Here is a 22980-nt window from a genome sequence, read left to right on the forward strand (position 1 = left end):
CATCTCTAGGCCTAGAAGTGCTCCTTAGAGCACTAAGGAGTCCTGCTGTCCTCCTCAGCCAGCAGCAGAGACCCAGGCCGACATCTGGGTGCTGCACATCTAAGGAAAGCAAGAAATACACGGGTCAGTATTTGCTGGATGTTGGAGAGCGAAAAGGCACTTGGTATCTGGGAAGGCGCGAAGGGGAAAAAAGCAAAGCGAGGCAAACCAGCGTGGCGGATTTGAGAGACAGCGCCCCCTCCAGGTTCGGCGTGAGCCCCCCACCCCCAAAGCAATGACACTCCCGCGACAGAGTGTGATTACCCAGGGCTGGTTACCTGGTTGTCCTGGCTGGTTGGGTGAAGCTATGCTGAACGCGTGGCCTGTTCTTTCAGGGTCGAGTGACGGTTGATCGAGTGGAAGAGAGGATATTCTCAAGCCTTGTGGGTAGCGTGTGCAGAGAGGCTCAGCTGCCTGAAGGGACAGAACGGGGGAAAAGGGTGTGAAGGGCTCACCTCGCTCCATCAAGATCTTTGAATTTTAATGGGGTGCTTCCTAGAAGTTGGACTCTCCCCCAACCGGCCCCACCCAAAAGCTTGTCCTTGTGGTAACGTACGCCTTTCCCCACGCCACCTTCCCTCGCCTTCCAGGACCTTAGGTCCCCTCTTCTGTCTTCCAGCTTTAGAACCCCAGAGTATCAACTGGCAGGTGACCTCCAACCGGCAGGCGCATCGCACAGACAGGTTCTCCGGCCAGCAGCTCACCGTGCGCAGAGGCCAACCCTTCAGCTTCTCCATGATCTTGAACCGAAGTCTTGACAGTGGAGACAGTCTGGGCTTCATAGCCTCCACAGGTACCTGCTCCCCGCTCCCACACGCCCTTGGGGCTGTGCTTCCAAGGGTTCGGTGGTGTCACACTGGGCCACTAGGCTCTGGGTCCTAACCCTGCTCTGCCATTGATACTTGGTGTGACCTTGGGCAAGCCTCTGCCGGTCTTCGAGCCCAAGAGTCCTATTCTTCAAATCAAGAGAGATTTGGCCTCCCTGCTCTCTGTCGTTGCTTTCGGCGCTCTTCTGTGGTGCTTCGGGGGATGACGTCCCCCTCCAAAGCACCCCTGAGGTTAGGTTGGAATCTGATCGCTCCCCACTGTCTGGCCAGCACTCTTCCGTTTTCATTGCCCTCTTCTTCTACAGGGCCCTACCCCTCGGAGTCGGCCAGGACAAAGGCTGTGTTTCCGCTCTCCAGTGGGATAAGTCGTGGTGGCTGGAGCGCACAGCTCGTGTCCAACAAGGACAATGTTCTGACCATCTCCATCTCTAGTCCTGCCAATGCGCCCATCGGATGGTACACGCTGAGCACCCAGATCTCCTCCCAGGGCAATGACTTCGTTCAGAAACTTGGGACGTTCATACTGCTCTTTAACCCCTGGGTGCAAGGTAGGCATCCAACCAGCCACACGCCTAGCCATCAGCTAAGCAACACCGATGGAAAGGAGATGGGGGGATGATTTTTATAGGCTCAAGTTTGAGTAGCAGGAGTGCGTGGGATATGGAAATAGCGTAGAAGCCAGAAGTCAGAAGTCACGGATTTTCATCCCAGCTCCGCCACCTAATCAGCTCTGTAAGTCTGGGCAGTGGCTCTATCCTTCTGAGCCTCAAATTCCTTACCATTACGTGGAAATCCTGCTGTCGCCTCCGGGGCTACTGTGGGGACCCCATGAGCTTTTACAAAGTGCGTCACGTGGTGTAACAATAAAAAACAATGACCACAGTATAATTCTACAGCCTGGAGGCCGCTTCTTGCCCGAAGGAGCAAGTATCTCCCTCCTAGGGTCTCATTTTCTGCCCTCCAGGTCATTTCAGGTTCTCTCACAAGTTTATAGTTCCCACAATATGAGTTGGAAACATTAGAGCTCACAGGCTTCGTTCCTCGGTGGAGGTTGGGGGACGGGCTGCAGGTGTGGCCTGCTCCAGCCACCAGGCCGGCCCTCAGGAATGGGAGAACGGGTCTCCATAGTCCTCTTTAGGAGCCTAGTTCCTGGGATCTGACTTTTGTATCAAACAGAGGATGGTGTCTTTATGAGCAACCACGCGGAGAGAGAGGAGTACGTTCAGGAAGATGCCGGCATCATCTATGTGGGGAGCACAAATCGAATTGGCATGGTCGGCTGGAACTTCGGGCAGGTAAAAGGGTCTTAAGAAGCTCTGTGGCAGTCCCAGCGGAGAGGCGGAAGTTCCCAAACCCGCCTACCTGCCTGCCCTGCTAGTCATACATGTACTCGTTCGGAAGACATTTATTGACCAGCCGCTGTGTGCCAGGCCCCAGCCGCACACTCGAGACACGGAAGGTGGAGAAAAGCACATTTTCTGTCTCTCTGAGGGGGACACAGTCTAGGGGGGCAAAACGAATATACAGCTAAATCAATACATTGAGGAATTATTGGTGTCATGACAGACGAATGAGGATAAGACCTAGTAGAGACGCTCGGGTTAACCACAGACTTTCTGTTAATCGTAATTCCGCGTAAGAATACGACGAAAACTTCCCTAGTGTGAGCATTTGGCCTCTCAAAGCCGTAGCCTCTTGGTCCTTCGTTACTGTGACCCCCCCACCCCCACCCCCCCAATCTGAGTCCACAGAGTTCTCAGCTGTGCTCAGCCTAGTTAGATGTTGGCCCTTTGGGTCGAATTGCATTGGAAGGAAGACAAAAGGGGGAAAAAATGTATAAGGGCATATAGTGCACCCAGGGGTGGAAGGCAGGCTGATTTTGACGGCGTGGTCTGAAAAAACCTCTCTGAGGAAGGAACTTTTAATGAGAAACCTGAGGAAGGGAAGGGAGCCAGATAGATATCTTGGAGAAACACATTAGAGGCAAAAGAACAGCACACACAAAGCGCCTAAGGCAGGAGAGAGCGTGGCCTTCTCTGTTTGAGAAGCAGTGACAACAAATAAGTCTTATTTGGGGAACACGGCTTCAAAATCTTTTAGTGAGATATTTTATCTTTATAACTAGTTCCCCGGAGTCTAAAGATTATGCTCAAAATCATAGTCAGGGCCAGATGGAAACTTTGGGATGAGCTTGGCCTGATCCCCTGTCGTACAGATGGGGAAATCGAGGCCCAGGCAGGCTAAGTGATTTGCTCCCCGGGCCATGACAGTGAGGGGGGTCTCGTCCCCTCTCGGGACCTCGGCACGGGACCTCGTGCATGGCGAGGGCTCCGGATGAGTTTGCAGGTTAGAGGCTGGGCGAGGTGGCTGCTCCTAGAGAGCTCCGTGTCCCAGAGGCCACGGAGTGAAAGGGCCCGAGTCATTCCTGTGGTTCCCACCAGTATGTAGCTCCCGTACCTTTCAATGGTGAATGCTGCTTGTCATTTGTCTCATCATAACGGATGGTCCCATTTGAAACAGTTTGAAGAAGGCATCCTGGACATTTGCCTCTCAATCCTGGATCACAGCCTGAATTTCCGTCGGGACCCTGCTACCGATGTGGCCCGCAGAAGCGACCCCAAATACGTCGGCCGAGTGCTGAGTGCCATGGTGAGTGACAGGAGAACCATAATAACTCGTGGCTCCCATAGATCAAACCCAACTATGGGTTAGGCACCTGCGTCCTTTACACCTGTCATCTTATTGAAGACTCACAAAATCTAGTTGGTGGCTATAACCATCCCATTTGGCACATATGGAGGTGAGGCTCCTCTAAATTAAAGGCACATGGTGAATGAATGGCAGAGGCAGAAACTGGCAGGGCCCCAAGGCCCTTTCCGTTGTATCCTGAGGCTTTTCTCCGATGATAAGGGCACTTGCCCTTTTGCTGTCCCCCATGCTAAGTAGGGTGCACAACTGAAACTTTGCTCCATCACCGGGCCCCCTAGGGGGGACAAGTTGAGTTCCCAAGTGAATCTGGGGTATCAACCCGCCTCTGCTGTGCTCCATCCCGTGCAGCAGAGTGTTCAAATGTCAGACTGGAAAGGCAGCAGGCCCACCCGCTCTTTATCTAGATGGGGAAACCCAAGTGGGAACCGCAGTGGGAACCCATGGGGGAACCGAAGTGACTTGCTCACAGCACACAGCCTGAATCAAACCAGAACAAGTCTGCAAGCTGCCTGCCCACGGCCTCTGGCATTCACTCAGTTCTTCCACGTGGAAGACCTGTGCCCCCTCCCCACACACACACACACACACAAACACACACACACAGGCTGGATCCTGGAGGACTCTCTCTCTCTCAGGTACTGGCTGTGTAGAGAAAGCCTCCATTAGAAAGGGTCCAAACATGGTGTCATGTTACCAGTTAAAAAGCTGAAAGTTGGGGCGCCTGGGCGGCTTCCGACTTCGGCTCAGGTCACGATCTCACGGTCCATGAGTTCGAGCCCCATGTCGGGCGCGGTGCTCACAGCTCGGAGCCTGGAGCCTGCTTCAGATTCTGTGTCTCCCTCTCTCTCTCTCTCTTTCTCAAAAATAAACATTAAAATTTTTTTTTTTTAAAAGCTGAAGGCTAAAGAGTTCTCGAACGTTAATCCTCTGAAACTAATTGCCCAGAAGGTGTCCCCCTTTCTGGTTGTTGTTAATGGACGAGGCATTCCTGGTCTCTACTTTTGAGTTGGAGCCTGAGTTAATGAGCTCGTTACGCTGTTAGAAATTGGAACCACCTTCTGACTGCTTACTAACCAAAGGGCTTCCTGCAAGGGAATGGAGTCTAAAACGGAGCCTTGCAGGAAAGGAGAGGGGAGGCCCAGGGAGTATGGAGGCGGTGGGCTAGAACCAGGGAAGAGGGGCCTGGGCTGAGCCTTGAAAACCAAGTGGCCCGGGAGGGGTGGGACGGAGCTGAGGCCCAGGTTAAGGGAGGCTGAGCCTCACAGGCCCAGGAGAGGGTGGGTGAGGCCAGCCGGCCCTGGCAGCTGCTGACTCACTCTGACCCTGGGGACAAAGCACCATATCTCAGTGCCAAGTTCCTGAGCTGCACCTCCCTGCCGCTCTCTCCAGACCTCCTGGTCGGGCTGGGCTTTGAGCTAATTATGGCCTGCGCAGCGCTTTGAGATGCTCTGCTTTCAGCTGGAGATGACCCTGCTGATTACCACTCCGGTGGCTGTGGCGGGGGTACCTGTGACTCAGGAGATGGGCTGGGCCGTGCAATCTCCCATCTTGGAGGAGGCCCGTCTTGCCTGATTCCACGATTATAGCCCAGGCCTTCCCGGAAGCTGGGCAAAAGAGCACATCCCTCATACGGAGGGGCTGCGGGAGGCTGGGTGAAGATCCTTCTGGGTCCAGACTATCTGCTCTCACCGGTCTTGCCACTCGCGGAGCCCCACAAAGAGAGGGAGCAGGCCTCGCAGCCTCGATGGTTGGGTTAAATGCCTGTCAAAGTTTCCTAAACTTCGAACGCTTGGGCCGCTAGAAGTCATTTGTTTCTAACTTTCCCTGTAGGGGAAGGAAGGTGAAGAACCAAGGCCCAGAGAGGTTGAATGGCCTGCCCATAGTCACCGAGCTGACAAGTGGCAAAGTTGGCCTTATAACTTGGTTTCTCCTTTCTTTCTTTTAAGTTTTCTGTCATGGAAAAGCCCAGACCTTCGCAAAAGTAGAGGAAAGAGTAAACTGAACTCCCGTGGACCCACCCCCAGCTTCAGTAGTTACTCTACCCAAGGCCAGTCTTGTGTCATCTCTGACCCCCTCCTTTGCAGATTGTTTGGTGACATCATTTCATTCGTAAAGACTTCAATGTGTGTCTCTAAAAGACAATGGAACTCCGGTCTCTTGATTCCTAATCGGGTGCCCTGTTCACATTGCATCTTGCTTGTTACTTCCCCAAGAATCACGTCTTAAGTTGAATGAATGAATGAATGAATGAAGTGAATGAATGGAAAGCAATATTCCATCTTTACGCGTTCCAAGAAGAAGTTGACTGCTTCATAGACTCCCAAGTCAGACATCAACGACAGTCCCTGAGTTCTGGCAGGCTGGGGTACTGACTCTGCCTTGCCACTGAAAAGCCGTGGAGCCTCAGTTGGCCATGTGAGGATTGATAGATGGGTCATGGGCCATCGATCATGGCCCAAAGCACTTTTAAGTTGCTAAACTGTTCCGTGCCCCTAGAGGATCGCTATTACAATGATCATCCCTAAATCAGCCAGAAAGACACAGAGAAACCACTAGACCATCTCTCCGGTTTCCTTCCTCATCTCCCCGCCTTGTCCCCTGAACTCTACGCTGATTCATGTGGGGTTTTTCCTGCCCAGGTCAACGGCAATGATGACAACGGTGTCATCTCTGGGAATTGGAGCGGCAGCTACACGGGTGGCCGGGACCCACGGAACTGGAATGGCAGCGTGGAGATCCTCAAGGAGTGGAAAAGGTCTGGCTTCAGGCCAGTCCGATATGGCCAGTGCTGGGTCTTTGCTGGGACCCTCAACACAGGTACTCTGCGTCGGTGGGCCGCAGTAGGGGGCCCCAGGAGGGTCATTTCCACAGCAGCCTGGGTCCTCATACGGCCCCCTTGACTTGCAGTGCTGCGGTCTTTCGGGATTCCCTCCCGGGTGGTCACCAACTTCAACTCGGCTCATGACACAGACCGAAACCTCAGTGTGGACGTGTACTATGACGCCTATGGGAGACCCATGGACAAGGGCAGTGATAGTGTGTGGTGAGTAGTCGACCCTTTCTGAGCACCAGCCCTGAGCAGCTTCTGGGACCCAGCTCCCAACAGGAGCTGGGAGGCAAGTTAACACATCGACACAAGCTTTAGAATGGAAACGTGGGCAGTGCTGATTAGACGTCTAGTAAGATCCAAAACACCCCTTCCCAGGGTCCTGGGAAGTCTGGCGGTCCACCCCCCTGCCTTCAGATGAAGGCTCTGCTACCAGTGAAAGCCAATGGCTCACGGGCTGTGTGCAATCGCCCTGAATTTACAGGGCCCATTAGACCCTCTGTACTTGAGAACTGTAAATGCTGAAACTATTGATTTTCCGGTGATAAATATAAATTTACCTTATTTCAGGCGACTCGTATGACTTAGGGGCTTTCTTAAAGGAAAGCAACACATTTTCTCTTACGCATATGTACTTTTCGTGTACCTGGATTGATACGATAAAAAGCTAGTTTATTCTGGATTCCAGCTGAACATAAGAAGCTTTGTGTGTAATTGAACATATACATTTCTAACCGTATATATGGCATGTGCACATGTATCTATACACACACATACACATGTAATGTATAATAGATGGCCCCCGGAGGCAGGCTATATAAAACTTATAGACATAGACCTATGACTTCATACAGCAATATATACATGCAATAAATATTATTACAGCTATCTGAGATTGTGCAGTAAGCCAAATTATTACCAAATGGCAACTGAAAATAATTATGTCTATATCTGTACATACACGTAGATATCTCTGTGTCGATATATGCAAAGAACTACAGGCCCATGTCAATAATCTACTGTTTTAATCCATTTCAAAGGCTATCCCCCCCACACACACACACAATCACTCACATGCATACATATGGCTAGATAACCTGATGCGATCTATTTCCAGACGTTCAATTCTGAGACAGTCTTATAAAATATTCCCTGTTACTTAATATTCTCATAAGAGGGAGGTCCAGCTTTTCTGAAATGCACTTAGTGTAACCGGTTGAATGAGTCAAAGGGGACTAAATACTAATGGGAAAAGTTGTTCAGACAAATCAACAACAACCCCACACCAACAACGGAACTGAGTGATATCAATATCCCCTCGCCTCGGAAGGAGAGTAAGGCTTATGTAGCTCACCCAAGGTCACGTGGATTCCAGGGAGTAATGAGGGAGAGAAAGCTCATTTCAGGATGTCCTTTCTTGATCTGGGCACGTACAACTTCCTCTCTAATGACATTGCTGCGTTAGCAAGATTTTGTTTTCCAGCTTCTCGTAAGTGGGTACCTTTTCTTCTCCCTCGTTTCTTCTCCCTGGTTTTCTTCTCCTTTTTGTTGTTGTGTCCAAAATCCCACCGCAACCTGTTTTCATTGCTGGGGCAATGTCACTCCTGGCCTTGGTTTCCTTCACAAGAGTTGATGCTCGGCCCAATACCATTTGGCAGGGGAGGTCCCATTGGGCACAACCCTTCTGTGATTGTCCTACATGCTAGGAACCTCAGAGGGACCAGAGAGCTCGAGACTCGGTCCCTCTGCTGCTGTCAGAAGACAGGGAAGGGGCAAGCCATTAGTCGAGACCGTTTAGCGACACAGGATGGTGTGTGGTATGCCAGGGAAACACATCAGACGGCAAGCACCGTGGGAGCTCGGGAAAGGAGGTCTCAAGGAAGGCTTCCTGAGAACAGAAATGTGGGGCCTTTAAGCTGAATTTGGAATTAGGATCCAGCTCTCTTGGTTACTGGTTCACACTACCACACCACATTAGCTTTATAATTCATTCCAAATGCGACCATCTTAGGACAAGCATGGGCCCCTGGAGGCATTCCAGGGTGTCTCTGCTGTCTTTTGGGGGGGGGGCCTTGTTGGAGGGTGTCAGGCCCCAAAAGCTCTGATTCTTGCTGGGGGTCTCCTCACCCCTCACCCTCTCACCCCCCACCAGCTTCTTCTGAAGTGTCCTCAGAAAGCAGTGGCAACCAGGGGTCCCTCCCCACCCCACTCCCTACCGGTTGTAGGTGGGGACTGGTTGATAGAAGGACAGGGAGGCCTGAGTCTTGGTTCCAGCCCGACTACCATCTTGCCCGAGGACTTTTGGTAAGCTACCTCATCTTTCTGGTTCCACGCTTATCCATCAGTGACATACGAGGGTTGGCCCCAGACTAACGCTCCCTTAAGACTCTCACCGGCTTTCGTTGTTTCAATTCCCTGCAACTCCGGCTCACCCCACTTTTTGTCTGAGAGCTCCCCTTCCCAAGGGACCCGTGCTGTCCCTTCTGTGCAGATGCCACCCGGGGTGGGGAGGAGGGAGAGAAACCACAAGTCGTCCTCCGCCTGGAGGGACTTCGCTAACCTCTTAGTAGAAGGATAGTCTGGGTTTGGACAGAATAAACCTTGATCCGAATCTCTGCGGGTTGCAAAGGTTGAAAGCCTGGAGAACCTTGCCCGGATCTGCCTCAGGTAATAAATAGAAGGTAGGGATCAAGTGAGGTGAAATGGCCAATAGTGCCTGATAATGACAGCAGCGACGAATAGCCTGTTGAGCAATCGCTGCTTACCGGACACTTCTCTCGGGGCCTACGTGGGGTCTTCGGGAACAATGAGGTAGGGCGGTATCGTCATCACCCCCGTTCTGTAGTCAAGGAAACTGAGACACAGAGTCACCCCCCCCGCCCCCCGCCCAAGGCACATAACCAGCAAACGGTGGAGGTGGGATTTGGAACCCAGGCAACTTGGTACCAGAGACATGCCAGAGAACATTGTTATTATTCCTGATTAATGTTACCTTGAGCAATCGAACCCTGCTGACTCTGAGATTTTCCCAGTTTGGCTGGATGCCAAGCAGGGCTGCGGTGAGGTTGGGTGCCGTCCAACCCGTGCAGATGGAGGGGCCGGGTTCTTTGATTCACACTTAGGTGGCAGATGGCCCTTCTCTGGGAGACTGAACGCTCTCTCTCTCTCGGGGCACCTGGGTGACTCAGTCAGCTAAGTGTCTGACTCTCGATCTCGGCTCAGGTCAGAATCTCGCGGTTCGGTTGGTGAGATCGAGCCCTGAGTCGGGCTCGGCGCTGATAACCAGGGGCCTGCTTGAGATTCTTTCCCTCTCTCTCTGCCCCTCTCCCACTGGTGCGCGCTCTCTCTCTCCCTCTCTCTCTCTGTCTCAAAATTAAAAACTAAACATCTTTTAAAAAGACTAAACGCTATCTCATGGGCTCAGTGAGGGGAAATGGCTTGCCCAAAGTCAAACTGTGAATCCGGGTCCAAGTGAGGGGTGGAACACAGATCCCTGTCAACGGGACTCTCCAGAGTCAGAGAACCTTAGGAGACTGGAAGGATCTTGGGGAGGGACCTGCTGATTCCGTACATGAGAAAACAAAGGCCCGGAGAGAAGTAAGAGAGACTTCAGGCTCTCTAAATTAAAGTGTATGACTTTACGTAGGTTCCTTAACTTTTTTGTGCCTCAGTTTCCCATCTGCAAAACGAAGGGCTAGGCCCGGGGGACCTCAGCAATTTCTTCCAGATCTTTCTTCTGATCACATTAACTGCATCCAGTGGGGTAGGTTTTCTTCCAAGCCATGCTGCTCATGCCAGTGGTTCGGCTTAAGAGGGACAGGGTTCTGGAGAATTCGCTTCTCGAGAATCAGGCTCCTCTGGGGGTGGGGGCAGGGAGCTTAGTTTGAGATGCTTCTTTCATTCGGTTCCTTTCCGAGCCACTGCAGAGGAGGCCTGTGGGGCCTTGTTCTGTCACTGAACGCTAAGCAAAAGATTTGGAACAAGTACGGCCAAGGTTATCGTTCCCTTGACATCTCTGGCCTGTTTTCTTAATTCGCCTGACTCGATTCCCCAATTTCTGGAGTCACACACCTGACTCTGCTTGCAGACTTTATATAGCTCTGAGATAGAAGGTACGTGGGGCCCGCCCTGCCCGGTCACAGGGAGGTAGAGTTGCCCAGTTCTGGGGCAGAGCTGTTGGCAACCACACCTCGGCCTGTTAGCTGGCTCGTGATGCAATCTCTCCATGGCTACCGGCCTCCACTAACACGCGGCCGCCCCAACGCGCCTCGCTCACACTTGTGGCGAGGCAACCAAGGCTCCCAGAATGGCCCGGGCCCCAGAAAACACGATGAAGTGCGTCCCCCGTGCCAGGCCCTGCCCGGCGCCCAGGGCCCCAAGAGGAGCGAGACGCAGGCACTGGGCCAGAGGAGCTCGCGGCTGCGTAAGGAGACTAGCAGGTGTGGAGGAGAAAAGCCCAAATAACCGCATCCTGAGCGAGATTCAGAGATAGCCCAGACGTGCGGCCGGCACTGGCTCCCCGCATCAGGAAAAGACTTTTTGGAGGAGGTTGTGTCTGGACTGTTTTGAGGACAAATGGGAGTCTACCAGGGGAAGGGAGAGGGCTTTGGGGGTTCCTTTCTAGATGGGGTCTCCTGACCCCATGAATTCAGCACAGGGCAGATGCCGTCTCTAAGGCAATGGTTTATAAACTTCCAAGATTATATTAGAACCGACTTAGGTGGGGGGGATGGGGGTAGATAGGGGAATTCGCATCTTTTAGTAAACGCCTCAGGGAGTTCGAACACCTGCAGTGTGTCCTTTTCTTGAGCCCCGCCCCCCGAAACCCCTCGAGAGACAGGCACATGCATCCCAAATAATCGTGCGTAAAGTCCTGGCTTCCAAATGAGGGAGGGACCAGGATGTAATCTGTTATCTGCTCTTAAATTCCCACCTTGCAAATAAATATTAAAATCCAGCGACTTACCGATTTTTGATACAAACCCGCCCTTCCCCTAGGGTTCTCTGCCAGGAAGTAGACGAATGCGAAACTTGGTGTTCCTACTGCTTTCCCATCCCTGTCCCGTCCCTTGATCACCTCACACCCCCTGCTTTCTCCCCGAGTGAACTCTCACTGATCTTGGAGGCCCATTCCAAAAGACTTGTGGACCTTCCTAGCAATCCTTTTTATGATGACCCTTCCCCCCCCCCCATTACAGGCAGTTTCAGAATAAAGAAATTCGAGCCATCTGTAGTCCCATTGTTCACATACTTTGAGTAGTTGATCGTTTTCCAGCCAATCTTTCCTCCATCAGTTGTTTATGGAATTGGGATTACACATTTTACGAGGCAGGGTACAAGACGGAGCGTATCACAGATGCATCCTCCTTTTTTCCGCACCTGGAAACGAACCTCGCTGTTTTGTTTGTTTTCTATTTTATTTGTTTACATGTATTTACTTTTGATAGGAAGAGAGAGACAGAGCACTAGTGGGGGAGGGGCAGAGAGAGAGAGGGAGACACAGAATCCGAAGCAGGTTCCAGGCTCTGAGCTGTCAGCACAGAGCCCGACGCGGGGCTCGAACTCACGAACTGTGAGATCATGCCCTGAGCCGAAGTCGGATGCTCAACCGCCGGAGCCACCCAGGCGCCCCCTGTTTGTTTGTTTTAAAGTCCTGTGCTTTCGCCCAAACATTATATGATGAGCATTTTCCCTATGTCTTTAAATAATCTCCAAGGGGCGCCTGGGTGGCGCAGTCGGTTAAGCGTCCGACTTCAGCCAGGTCACGATCTCGCGGTCCGTGAGTTCGAGCCCCGCGTCAGGCTCTGGGCTGATGGCTCGGAGCCTGGAGCCTGTTTCCGATTCTGTGTCTCCCTCTCTCTCTGCCCCTCCCCTGTTCATGCTCTGTCTCTCTCTGTCCCAAAAATAAATAAAAATGTTGGAAAAAAAAAATTTTAAATAATCTCCAAAAATAAGGTTTTGAGTGTGTCAAATTCCAGTGTATGGTTGAACCATTATTTCTTTTCCTACCTTTGCTATTACTATAATCCCTATTCCCTAGGTTACCTATCTATTTCCCTGTTATAAATAACACAGGAATGGACGTTCTCAGATATAAATCTTGAGCACAATCTGTGATTAGTCCCGTAAGAAAGATTCCTAGACATGGCATGTCCTGGATTAAAGGGAAGGAACATTTTTAAGGCTTCTGACATCTACTACTGTTGCCTTCCAGAAAGATTGTGATGACCTATGGTCACTGCAGTCGTGAATAAGAGTGTTGTTTTTCTTCACTCGTATCCTTGCTTCGTATTATTCTTACTCATCTGTTTATTCACCTCTTATGGCCTTATCCCCTTCTGCCTTGTGTTGGAGCTGACTTTTTATATCTCCCCTCGTTCCTTGCAGGACTAGCACGGTCATTTGGCACCCCATAAGTACTGACGGGGTGCTTCTAACTCCTCCGGTAGCTGCCTAGCATTCACAGATTCCCGTCTGGCCCCACAGGAAGCCTCTTCCAAACATGCAACATGAAAACAAATTTTTCCTGATTATAAAATAATAACAAAGAAGTAAATAAGTAATGCGCAATATTACTTCCCAAAGAAAAACACTAATAACATTTTGAGATGGATTCTCCCAGACCCTTTGTCCTGTCCACACATTAGATGGATGTGTGGTGGTTTTCATGACCCAAATAGGATCAAGTTAAACTATTTTATATCTTTCTATGTCAATCAATAAAAATTTAAATTTGTTTATGTTTCATTTTATATTTGAGAGAGAGAGAGAGAGAGCTGGGGAGAGGCAGAGAGAGAGGGAGACACAGAATCCAAAGCAGGGTCGAGGCTCTGAGCTGTCAGCACAGAGCCTGAAGCAGGGCTCGAACCCACGGACCATGAGATCGTGACCTGAGCTGAAGTCAGGCACTTAACCGACTGAGCCACTCAGGTGCCCCTTTTTCTTTTTTCTTGGCTTTTCTTTTCTTCTCTTCTCTTTTCTTTTCTCTTTCTTTTCTTTTTATTGCATTTTCTTTTCTTAAAATTTTTTAACAAGTAAAAATTTAGAGAGACAGATAGGATCGTGTGGTGGTTAAAAATCAGGGACCATGCACCATTTCTTACTTGATATATTTTAGACATCTTTCCACGTAAATGCTAGCTTGATTTTGCTCATTCTTTTGGACGGTTTTCTGATATTCTGGTGCATGGCTGTGCCGCAACTTCTCTGGCAATTTCCCTCCTGACGAATTTCTCCTCCATTGTTTTTGCTATTGCAAACAATGCCACGGTGAGCGCCTTTCCACGTGTACCTATGTGAGCCCGTGTGAATTATTTTATAGAAGAAATCCCTAGAAGTGGAATTACCAGCTCAGTGGGTATGTAGATTTTTAAAGGGTTTTTCGTACCCATTACCCAATGGCCCTCCATACATGTCACCCCAATTTAAACTCCCACCAGTGAGCTCTGACAGTGCCTGTGTTCCTACATCTGGAAACAAGCATCACACAACCACATGTATCATCCTGGGCCTGTCTTTTTCCGCGCATGGGTGTGATGGTATCTCTTTGTCACTTTAATTTTCTTTCCGTGGTCATGGGATTAAACATACGCTAGGGTAATCATATGTTCAGTGATCGTTTGTATTTCTTTTTTTTTAAGTATGTTTACTTGGCAGTTGTTTTTTTTTTAATTTTTAAGTTTTTATTTTTTTATTTTTGAGAGAGAGCACATGAGCAGGGGAAGGTCGGGGGTGGGGGAGGGGACAGAGGATCTGAAGCGGGCTCTGCGAGGACAGCAGAGAGCCCGATGTGGACACTGAGATCGTGTCCTGAGCTGAAACCAAGAGTCGGACGCTTAACCAACTGAGCCACCCAGGTGCCTTAATCGTTTGTATTTCTTACCAAAATTGCCTGCTCATTGTCCTTTCTTGGTGCGTTTGACCCGTCCTCTTGTGTTTTTCTTACTAATTTGTAAGTACTTCATAATATTAATTATAGTAAATCTCTGTCTATGTATATGTTATATATTTTTTCCCTATTTTATTGATCTTTTTTCAACCACTCTTCTCTTTTTTCTTCAGCTTGGACAATTTCCACTGGTCTATCTTCAAGTTTACAGAACTTTTCCTCTGGCCTCTCAATTCCACAAATAAGCTCATCCATTGAATGGTTTAATTTAAGATATTCGTCTTTTTTCCATTGAGAATTTCCATTTGGTTCTTTTTTTTTTTTTTCTTTCAAATAGTTTCTCTTGCTCGGCTAAAAGTTCTCTTTTCACTTGCTATTACCATATTTCCCCGTATTTCACTGAGCCTCGTCCCGAGAGCTGCTTTAAAGTCCTTGTCCAATAATCCCCACATCTATATTGGTTTAAGGTTACTCTCTGTTGTTGCCTTTTCCCTTGAAGAATGGGTCATGTTTTTCTGGTTCTTCCTATGTTGAGTCATCTGGGACTGCATCCCAGGCATTGAGTATGTCTGGATTCTGTTATTTTATTTCAGCAGCCTGCCTGGGCTGGGTCCAAACTGCAAACCTCGTCTCACCCTATGGCAGGAAACAACTCGAATCTCAGCTCATTTCTTTTATCTTTAGCCGACTGCTTGCTGTCTGCTGTGTACATGCATGGGTCAGAGTCGCCCAGAGGCTTGGGCAGAGTTTATATACATATCTGGGATTTTCTTTCTCTGACTCCTTCCCTCCAGGGCTTCCCCCTCACTGTCTAGTGGCCCTGGTTGACCCAGGCTGCTTCTTGGCTCCTCGGGTCAGAAACATGTGGGCTACCCGTTGAAGTTTTTACTGCCCCGCACCTCGCCCCAGATGTGGTCTGACTTAGGGCAAAGTCACCCAAAGTGCAATTTGCCCCATGCTGGCTCCTTCCTCCAAGTTCAGACTCCTTTCCAAAATCCTTCTGTTTTGTTCACGCTCAGGGAGTTGTCTAGTTTTTTTTGGTTTTTATTTTCTTTTTGTTTCTGGGGGTGGGGGGGGCTTGTTTTGTTTTGTTTTCCTTTTCCGAGTTTATTGTTACCTGCGGAAGGGACCACGTACAAGGAGCTTCTTCTTCTACACTTTGCTTGCTTGGCTGGTATATGCAAGTTTAATATCTTTGCCTAGTCCAATGTGTCGATCTTTTTCCTTTATGGTTTCTGAGTGGGCACTCGGCTTCAAACTCTCTCCACCTCACGAGTATAAAACGCTGTGTTTCCAAGTCGCGTGGAAGTTGGATTCGTGTCCGACGTACAGTTTCTTCTAGTTGGATCAAAGCTGCCAAAGCCAAGGCTAATGTAGTTGCAGTGGGCGTAGAGAGGACAGGAGAGGGCAGAACCACCAGGTGGGATGACGGAGACATCGGCTAATTGGCTATCCCTGGAGACGCGACTGAGCCCCGCAGATTGGGAGACGAGGTGACGCAGTTGACGAAGAACATCTTTGCGCTGGCGTGTGTCATTCTTCAGCCAGACCTCAGCCCAGAAGCACGTGGCTCTTAGCCAGACCTGTCACTCTTGCTGCAGCCCCATTTATTTTCAGCTGGCGTGAGATACAGACGTGTTTCCCAGCAGGACGCGCAGGAAAAAAGCTGTGTGGGTTTCCCTGCTTGGATGCTCGCTCCCACCGGGGGCCATTCTGCTCCTCAGAAAGGCAGTAGAGCATCGTGGTCGAGGACCCAGGTTTGGGGGTTAGGGGTGCCTGGATCCAAACTCTGACTGTACCGTTGGAAGCTGCTAAACTTCCCCGAGCCTCAGTTTCTCCTTCTTATGAGATCGGCATCAAGGCGCTGTTTCCTAGCGCTGTGAGGACTTAGGTGCTCGGCGAGGTTTAGCACAGTAGCTGGCGCAGGGGAAACTCGCTCGGTGACTAAGGGGCGCCGCACTGTCAGGCAGAGGCGTGGTATTTTGCCGCCTCCTGCCTCGTGGCCTTTGGCCAGCTCTGCAATCTGTGGTTCTGTCCGCAGGAATTTCCACGTCTGGAACGAAGGCTGGTTTGTGCGGACTGACCTGGGCCCCTCGTACGGTGGATGGCAGGTCCTGGACGCCACCCCCCAGGAGAGGAGCCAAGGTAACCCTCCAGCAGCCCTGCTTACCTCCCCCACCTCTGGGTTTCGCCCTATGTCCCGGCCTCTCAATTCTGCGCAGCAGTGGACGCGGCTCAGGAAAGCCACCCGAAGGCTCGATGGAAGGAAAGGAAGGCTCGATGGAACGAAGACAAAATATTTTCAGCATAGATTTCCCATCCTAATTTTCCTTGGCTCAGGCTGCTACTTGGACGAGTGGCTTCCCTGTGCCCACGCGACTGTTGTCACTGCTGTGGAGGCCCTGGCACGTGCCAGACGACAAGGGGAAGACGCCACGCTCTGCCAACAGGGATTTCCCCACACTGCCTCGAGGAGCCTGTCCCTCCCAGCACAGAAACCTTCCGGTCCCCTGTTGCCCAGGGATTTCGCCCAGAGTCCCCCGCTCAGCTGGAGACCTCCGTGATCAGGGCCCTCAGCACCTCTGTCCCCTCCACGGTGCCCCTCTGCCAAGCCAAGCTCTCCTCATGCAGGCTGGCCCCCTCCCTGTCCCGGTGCCCAGGGCTTCGGCTCCCACTTCCGGCCTCTCCCTTTGCAGCTTGGGCCCCAGACTCTCCAGGAAGTTTTCTTCTTCCCGCTTGTGACCCGCGGGCCGTGTGTCGCGGGCTACGTTCATGTTGAATGTCACATGAAACTGTATCCTGTGTATCCACATCTACACCTGTCTCTACCTATCTGATCCACCTCGGCCAAGTGCGGGAGGCGCGAGGGGACAGGCAGGGCTGGGGAGCTCAGAGGAGCAAGACCCCTGCGGGCTGGGTTTAGGGTATTCTTCTGGGAATAGGGGGTGAGGATTTGGGAAGGTAGAAAAGGGCACAAGACGGCAAGATTTTCCTCTTTAGGAGACAGCCCCCGGGGCGGCCAGTGGGTTGCGGGACTGGCCAGTCTTCCGGAGAAGTGCCGTCTGAGCGGGGTGTCGCCGCGGCAGATAACAGCACCCCCGGGAGGGCCCGTGCCGAGGGCCAAAGGAGTGGGGCAGGCAGCCGGGGCCGAAGGAGTCTCAGGGGGTAGAGGCAGAGAAGCTGCGTCGCCGTGGGCGGCCTCCCCGGGGTGGGCTCTCGCCCGCCTGGCCTGGCTTTGGCACGCATCCAATCTCTACGCCTGGGCCACCAGGGGTGTTCCAGTGCGGCCCCGCTTCGGTGACCGCCGTGCGAGAGGGTGACGTGAACCTGGACTTCGACATGCCCTTCGTCTTCGCGGAGGTGAACGCCGACCGCATCACCTGGATCCACGACGCCCGCAACAACACCCAGAAGCAGAATTCCACGGACGCCCGCAGCATCGGCAGGTACATCAGCACCAAGGCCGTGGGCAGCAACTCTCGCATGGACATCACGGAGAAGTACAAGTATCCAGAAGGTAGGAAGGGGGCACGGCCCCTGGGGGCTGCGCCGCCCAGGGCTGGGCGGTGGGAAGACGGCTTTGAGGGCGGAGGAGGGAGAGAATTCCTCCTCCTCCTCCTGTGCTCTCAGCCCGTTCGGCCTGAATGGGAGGACTGCTCCCTGGCGCCTAACGCCCAGTTCCTCCGACTGTTTCCAGTGGGGACGGAACCATCACAGGCAGACGCGGCGCCCGTGGAATGTTGCCGCGGGGCCTGGCAGCTGGCAGTGCGGCTCCTCTCCGGCCGCGTCCCTTTCCCACAACTGGGGTGACAGCCCTGCGATGGGACATCACGGGGAGAAACACGACTCCCGTGGGAGGCTGCCCCGGGGGCTTTAGGAGAAATTGCTAGCCTCCAAGAAACACAGGCGGGAAACACTGTCCGGACTCCGAAATGGGCAAAGCCCCCGAAGATGTGGGTCCCTGCCTCGGTGCTCCCCTAAAGGGACCCAGAGCACGCCCTGGAGTGAAGCCCAAAACCCTCACAAATGCTGGCTGTTGGTGTCGGCTGCAGCTCACAAAAGAGGAAAGCGGAGCACGGGAGACGGGGTCTGACTCCCAAGTCTGGTGGCAGAGGGCGGGGAACCTGCCCGGGTAGTGGTATTTATGGGCATTTGGAAGCATAGGCCTAGGGTAATGAGATCGGTAGCCTCAGTTTGGTCCCCAAGCTGCCTCTGCAGGCCATCCCCAGGGCTGGGACCAGACAGCCCTTCTCTCAGTCAATAAACATGGACTGAGACCCAGCTGGTGCCCGCTGCGTGATCGGCTCCGGGGAGGCAATGAGCGACACAGCGGACAGAGGCCCTGCCCTCCCTGAGCTCACAGGCCAGGGGGAAGGGAGATGCCGAAGAATTTTCAACACTGTCATGACGTAGAAACAAGGGTAGGGGCCGGGGGGGCAGGAGGTCGGTTCCCGTCATACATCTATAACCAGGAGACCTCACGCAGGAGTCTTAGGATCTCTGATCCCCGGCTCCCTCCCCGGTAACATGAGAACAACAATGCCTGTCTTCAGTAGGATTTAAATGAGCTTGTGCAGGGGCGCCTGGGTGGCTCCCTCGGTTGAGCGTCCGACTTCGGCTCAGGTCACGATCTCGAGGTTTGTGAGTCCGAGCCCCGCGTCGGGCTCTGGGCTGACGGCTCGGAGCCTGGAGCCTGCTTCGGATTCTGTGTCTCCTCCTCTCTCTGCCCCTCCCCTGCTCATGCTCTGTCTCTCTGTCTCCCAATAATAAATAAACGTTAAAAAATAAATAAACGAGTAAATGAGCTTGTGCACAGGAAGGGCCAAGAGCAGTGCCTGGCACAGTGAGGATGTATTAAATAGTGGTGATTTTTATCAACTTGGACTTCCGTCGCTACACTGAAATGATGACCTCCCAAGGTACCTTTTGAAGGGTACTGCTCCCTTGGACACATGTCCCGTGGATTTCCTTACCTTGCTGTCACACCTTGATTCTGCTTACTGAGGGGCTCTGCCTGTCCCAGCCAAACCTCCTCACCAATGGAGAAGGGCTGGGCCGTGGCCAGGTTGGGGTGAGTCCATGCAGGACAGTGCCCCAGCCTCTGCGTGACAGCAGAGCTGATGACTGTTGTCCCCGGTTCTCCTTACCTAATGATGCCGGCCGGCCCGTCTCCGAGGGCCCCGGGGAGGAAAAGCTCATAAAATGGGTTGCTAAGCATTTGCGCAACGTCAACACCAAGGGAGAAGACAGTAGCAGGAAGATGAGTCTTGAGTAAGCTCAGCAGGTGACCTATATAGGTATCTGGGCTCTGCGCCTCGTTGTGCAAACACGCCTGCTTTGAGGTCCTGGGGACAGAAGGCTCAGCTCCCTGCACAGACACCAGCCCTGGGTGTGGACTTACAACTCTGCTAGAAGATGGGAAGGCACCAGAAAGAACCCAGCCCACCAGGAGCTTTCAGCTTGGGTAATCTGGCTGCCTGTCTCCTTTTCAGTAGGATGTTCTGGGGGGGAACCTTGGACTACGGGTATAGACACGTGGGGACTGGCCCTCTTCTCTGCTTCTAACCCCATGATTAGACCAGTTGCTTGGATCGGTAACGTCTTCTCTTAAGGCCTTCCTTTTAACACGATGGCCTTGGATGGGTTGGCCTCTGAGGTCTCAGCCAGTTGTTACGTGTAACTTACGGGAAAGGCCTCGCTAAGTTGTAAAGTGCTTACGATAAGTCATCTGGTGTCTTAAAAATGTCACAAGTTGGTTGGGGAAGACGGGGGCCGTTAAGTATGGTCTGCAGATACAAACATGGGAATCCTTCCTTGTGTATGTCTGTCCACATTCCTGGAGGGTCAGTGCACCTTCTCCTTGATCTTGGGTCTATCTTCAGGTCAAGGCAGGGAGCCTTATGTGAACTGTGTGGCCACCATTGGCCCAGAGGCGTGGAGGTGGCTACTCACCTTAATGCCCAAGAGCCACGACCTTGAGGGTCACCATGGCCATTCTCCAGGGGCCATCTCTACCGTCACATTTAGCAGTGTTCACAATCTGAGTCGGAGTCAGAAAATCCATCCTTGGGGTTTTAAAACCTGGACTCTCTCGACAATTTAAACTAGTCATAACACGGAACCAAACCAACCACGGGAAGTTCTTTTTTGACATGGACAGAAGTGCCACTCTTTGACCCCAAAGTACCTCTAGAAACAAAGCAGAATAACACGGTGAAGTGGTTTGGAAAAAAAAAAAAATTTTTTTAATGAAGCCAATTCTAAATCATCACCTTTTTTCCCCTCTTTTTGCTTATGAACTCACTCTAACCTTTTTTGACTCCGTTTTTCTTACTTTTTCTGTTTTAAAAGCTCCTTTCTTCATTTTGAGTGAGAGAGCGCGAGAGCGAGCGTGAAAGGGGAAGGGGCAGAGAGACAGGATCCCAAGCAGGCTCTGTGCTGTCCTTGCAGAGCCTGGCGTGTGGCTCGAACTCACGAGCCTTGAGATCATGACCTGAGCCAAAATCAAGAGTCGAACGCTTAACCAACTGAGCCACACGAGTGTCCCCGTCACTTATTTTTAAAGTACCTGCTTGTTCTCGCCAGGGACCTTTTATCCAAACATAAACAAATAAAACAAAGAAAAGGGGCACGAAATCTACACTGATTAAGCTGAGCAAAATATCAAGCCAGATGGTAACTTGGTGCAGGTGTCGCTAAAGCTTTCCCCACTGAAAGGGAAAGCGCCACAGACTGGTGGGTCTGTGAGCCTCGCGTTAAGGAGGATGAAATGGAGGTCCCGAGAGCATGGCCACTTGCTTCGATGAGAATCGTGGCTCAGTGGGCAAAGCCAATTAGTCCCAGGCTGCCTTTCCAGGTAGAGCGCTGTCCTTTGTCCAGGCTCCACCCCCTCCCTGAGATGTTTCCCTCTTTTCCAACCACACAGGTTCCAGCCAGGAGAGACAAGTGTTTGAGAAGGCTTTGGGGAAACTTAAACCCCGCATGGCTTTTGGTGCCACGTCTGCGAGACACTTGGAAAGAGAGGGGAGGGAGCCCAGCATCTCTGGGAAGTTCAAGGTCACTGGCATCCTGGAGGTGGGCAAAGAAGTCAACATGGCCCTGATACTCAAAAACCTGACGAGCGACATGAAGACGGTGACCGTGAACATGACGGCCTGGACCATCGTCTACAACGGCACACTGGTACACGAAGTGTGGAAGGACTCTGTCACAATATCCCTGGATCCCGAAGAAGGTAACTCGCCCTGTGGTTTGTGGGGACGCCATGCATCCAAGGCGGCTCGTGTTCTTTTGGGGTTGGAGGGTTCCTGTTGGAACGGATTCAGCTGACTAAGAGAGGAGCAGCCCATGGTCGCTGTGGTTAAGCCTTGGGTTTTGAAGTTTTGAAAGCTGTCACAGTGAGAACAGTGCAGGTCAGGGCGGTGCCAACCCAAATCCTTCTACACCCCGGGGGGGAGGAAGGAAGGAGGCTTTGGCAGTTAATAGCCACACCGCGACGTCCCTTGCAGGTACACGCACTTCGCTCAGCGTGCAGACAGCTTCTTCACATCCTCTCTCATTTGATCTTCTGAAACGGGCAGATTTCAGTATCCCCTTTCCCAGAGGCAGAAACTGAGGCTTGGAGACATTGTGACCTTGCTTTAAGAGCTTACGCGTCACAGCTAGCGGCAGTACGGGGGTCTCAGCCCTGGGCGTCCTGATGCTAAATCCAGGCCCACCCCCCATTTCCTAGATTATATGTCTGCCTACCCCTCCCACACGCCTCACCCCCACCCCCACCCCAGCGCTCCCCACCCCCACCCCACAACGAAACACTTTTCAGATTTTCCCCCGGACGGGTCGCAATACAGAGCAGGGTCTTAAACCCTTGTCCAATGTTCCTTCCCACACCGCAGCCACAGGGGAAGCTTCCCGATTTCCCTCGGCAGTGATGGGTGTTCTTGGAGGCCAGAGAATCTGGGAGGAGCAGAAACTCCCCGGTCCTGGTCCTGGGTAGTGCAGATGGGAAAGGAGCGAGGCGGAGCAGAAAAAGGCCCGGCGCTCTGAGAGGATTAGAACACAGGCGTGCCCACGTTGGCAAAATCCGCCAAGCTGTTATGAAAAGTTGGGACTTACAAAGCAGATTAACAAGGGTGGGGTGGCTATTTGCTTCCCATAATAAAAACTGATTAATTATACAGCCCGTCTTGAAAGAAGAGCTCTGTCTGTAGGGACACTGAGATGTGTTACACCTGTCAGGAGGCTGCAGCCCTAGCAACCTGTTTTCTGGCAGAATTTCAGCAGAAATCTTCCCCCCTCCAGAAGCAACCGCCAGGCTGCTGTCTCCCTTCAAAGCTCTAGGGGAGAGCTATTTTTGTGGACCAGAAAGAATTCACGCGAGAGAAGGGGCTGAAACAACAACTCACTCTGCACATCCAACTGTACAGTCGAGGCAGGCCTCGTACATTCCTCCAGTGCGAACAGCCGAGGCAGCTTCCCTCTCAAAGGGCATAGGGGTGCCGGGGTACCCCGGGCCACCCAGCATGACCCCTGGTAGAGAGGCGGGAATGGCCTGGACCACAGAGGAGGGAGAGGGGCCCTGAGACTTGGGAAAAGCCAGGGGAATGGACAGAAGCTGGGGGAGGCATTTCTACCCGAAGGAACCTTGTGGTTTGGCCACCATGTATCTGTGTGGTCAAAGGGACAATGAA

At 52.0% G+C, this 22980-nt stretch overlaps 1 protein-coding gene across 1 annotated transcript in view; it reads left to right on the top strand.

Moving 5' to 3' along the window:
- Positions 1-22980, top strand: part of TGM3 (transglutaminase 3) — a 36495-nt gene that overhangs the window by 8511 nt on the left and 5004 nt on the right. The window contains exons 2-10 of the mRNA XM_030308999.1: positions 659-832; positions 1172-1414; positions 2043-2161; positions 3387-3515; positions 6215-6392; positions 6483-6618; positions 16332-16435; positions 17562-17807; positions 21216-21524. Coding sequence (XP_030164859.1) covers positions 659-832; positions 1172-1414; positions 2043-2161; positions 3387-3515; positions 6215-6392; positions 6483-6618; positions 16332-16435; positions 17562-17807; positions 21216-21524 — 1638 coding nt within the window. The remainder of the gene's footprint in view (positions 1-658; positions 833-1171; positions 1415-2042; positions 2162-3386; positions 3516-6214; positions 6393-6482; positions 6619-16331; positions 16436-17561; positions 17808-21215; positions 21525-22980) is intronic.

The sequence above is a fragment of the Lynx canadensis genome, chromosome A3, assembly GCF_007474595.2.
Source record: "Lynx canadensis isolate LIC74 chromosome A3, mLynCan4.pri.v2, whole genome shotgun sequence".
Lineage (NCBI taxonomy): Eukaryota > Metazoa > Chordata > Mammalia > Carnivora > Felidae > Lynx > Lynx canadensis.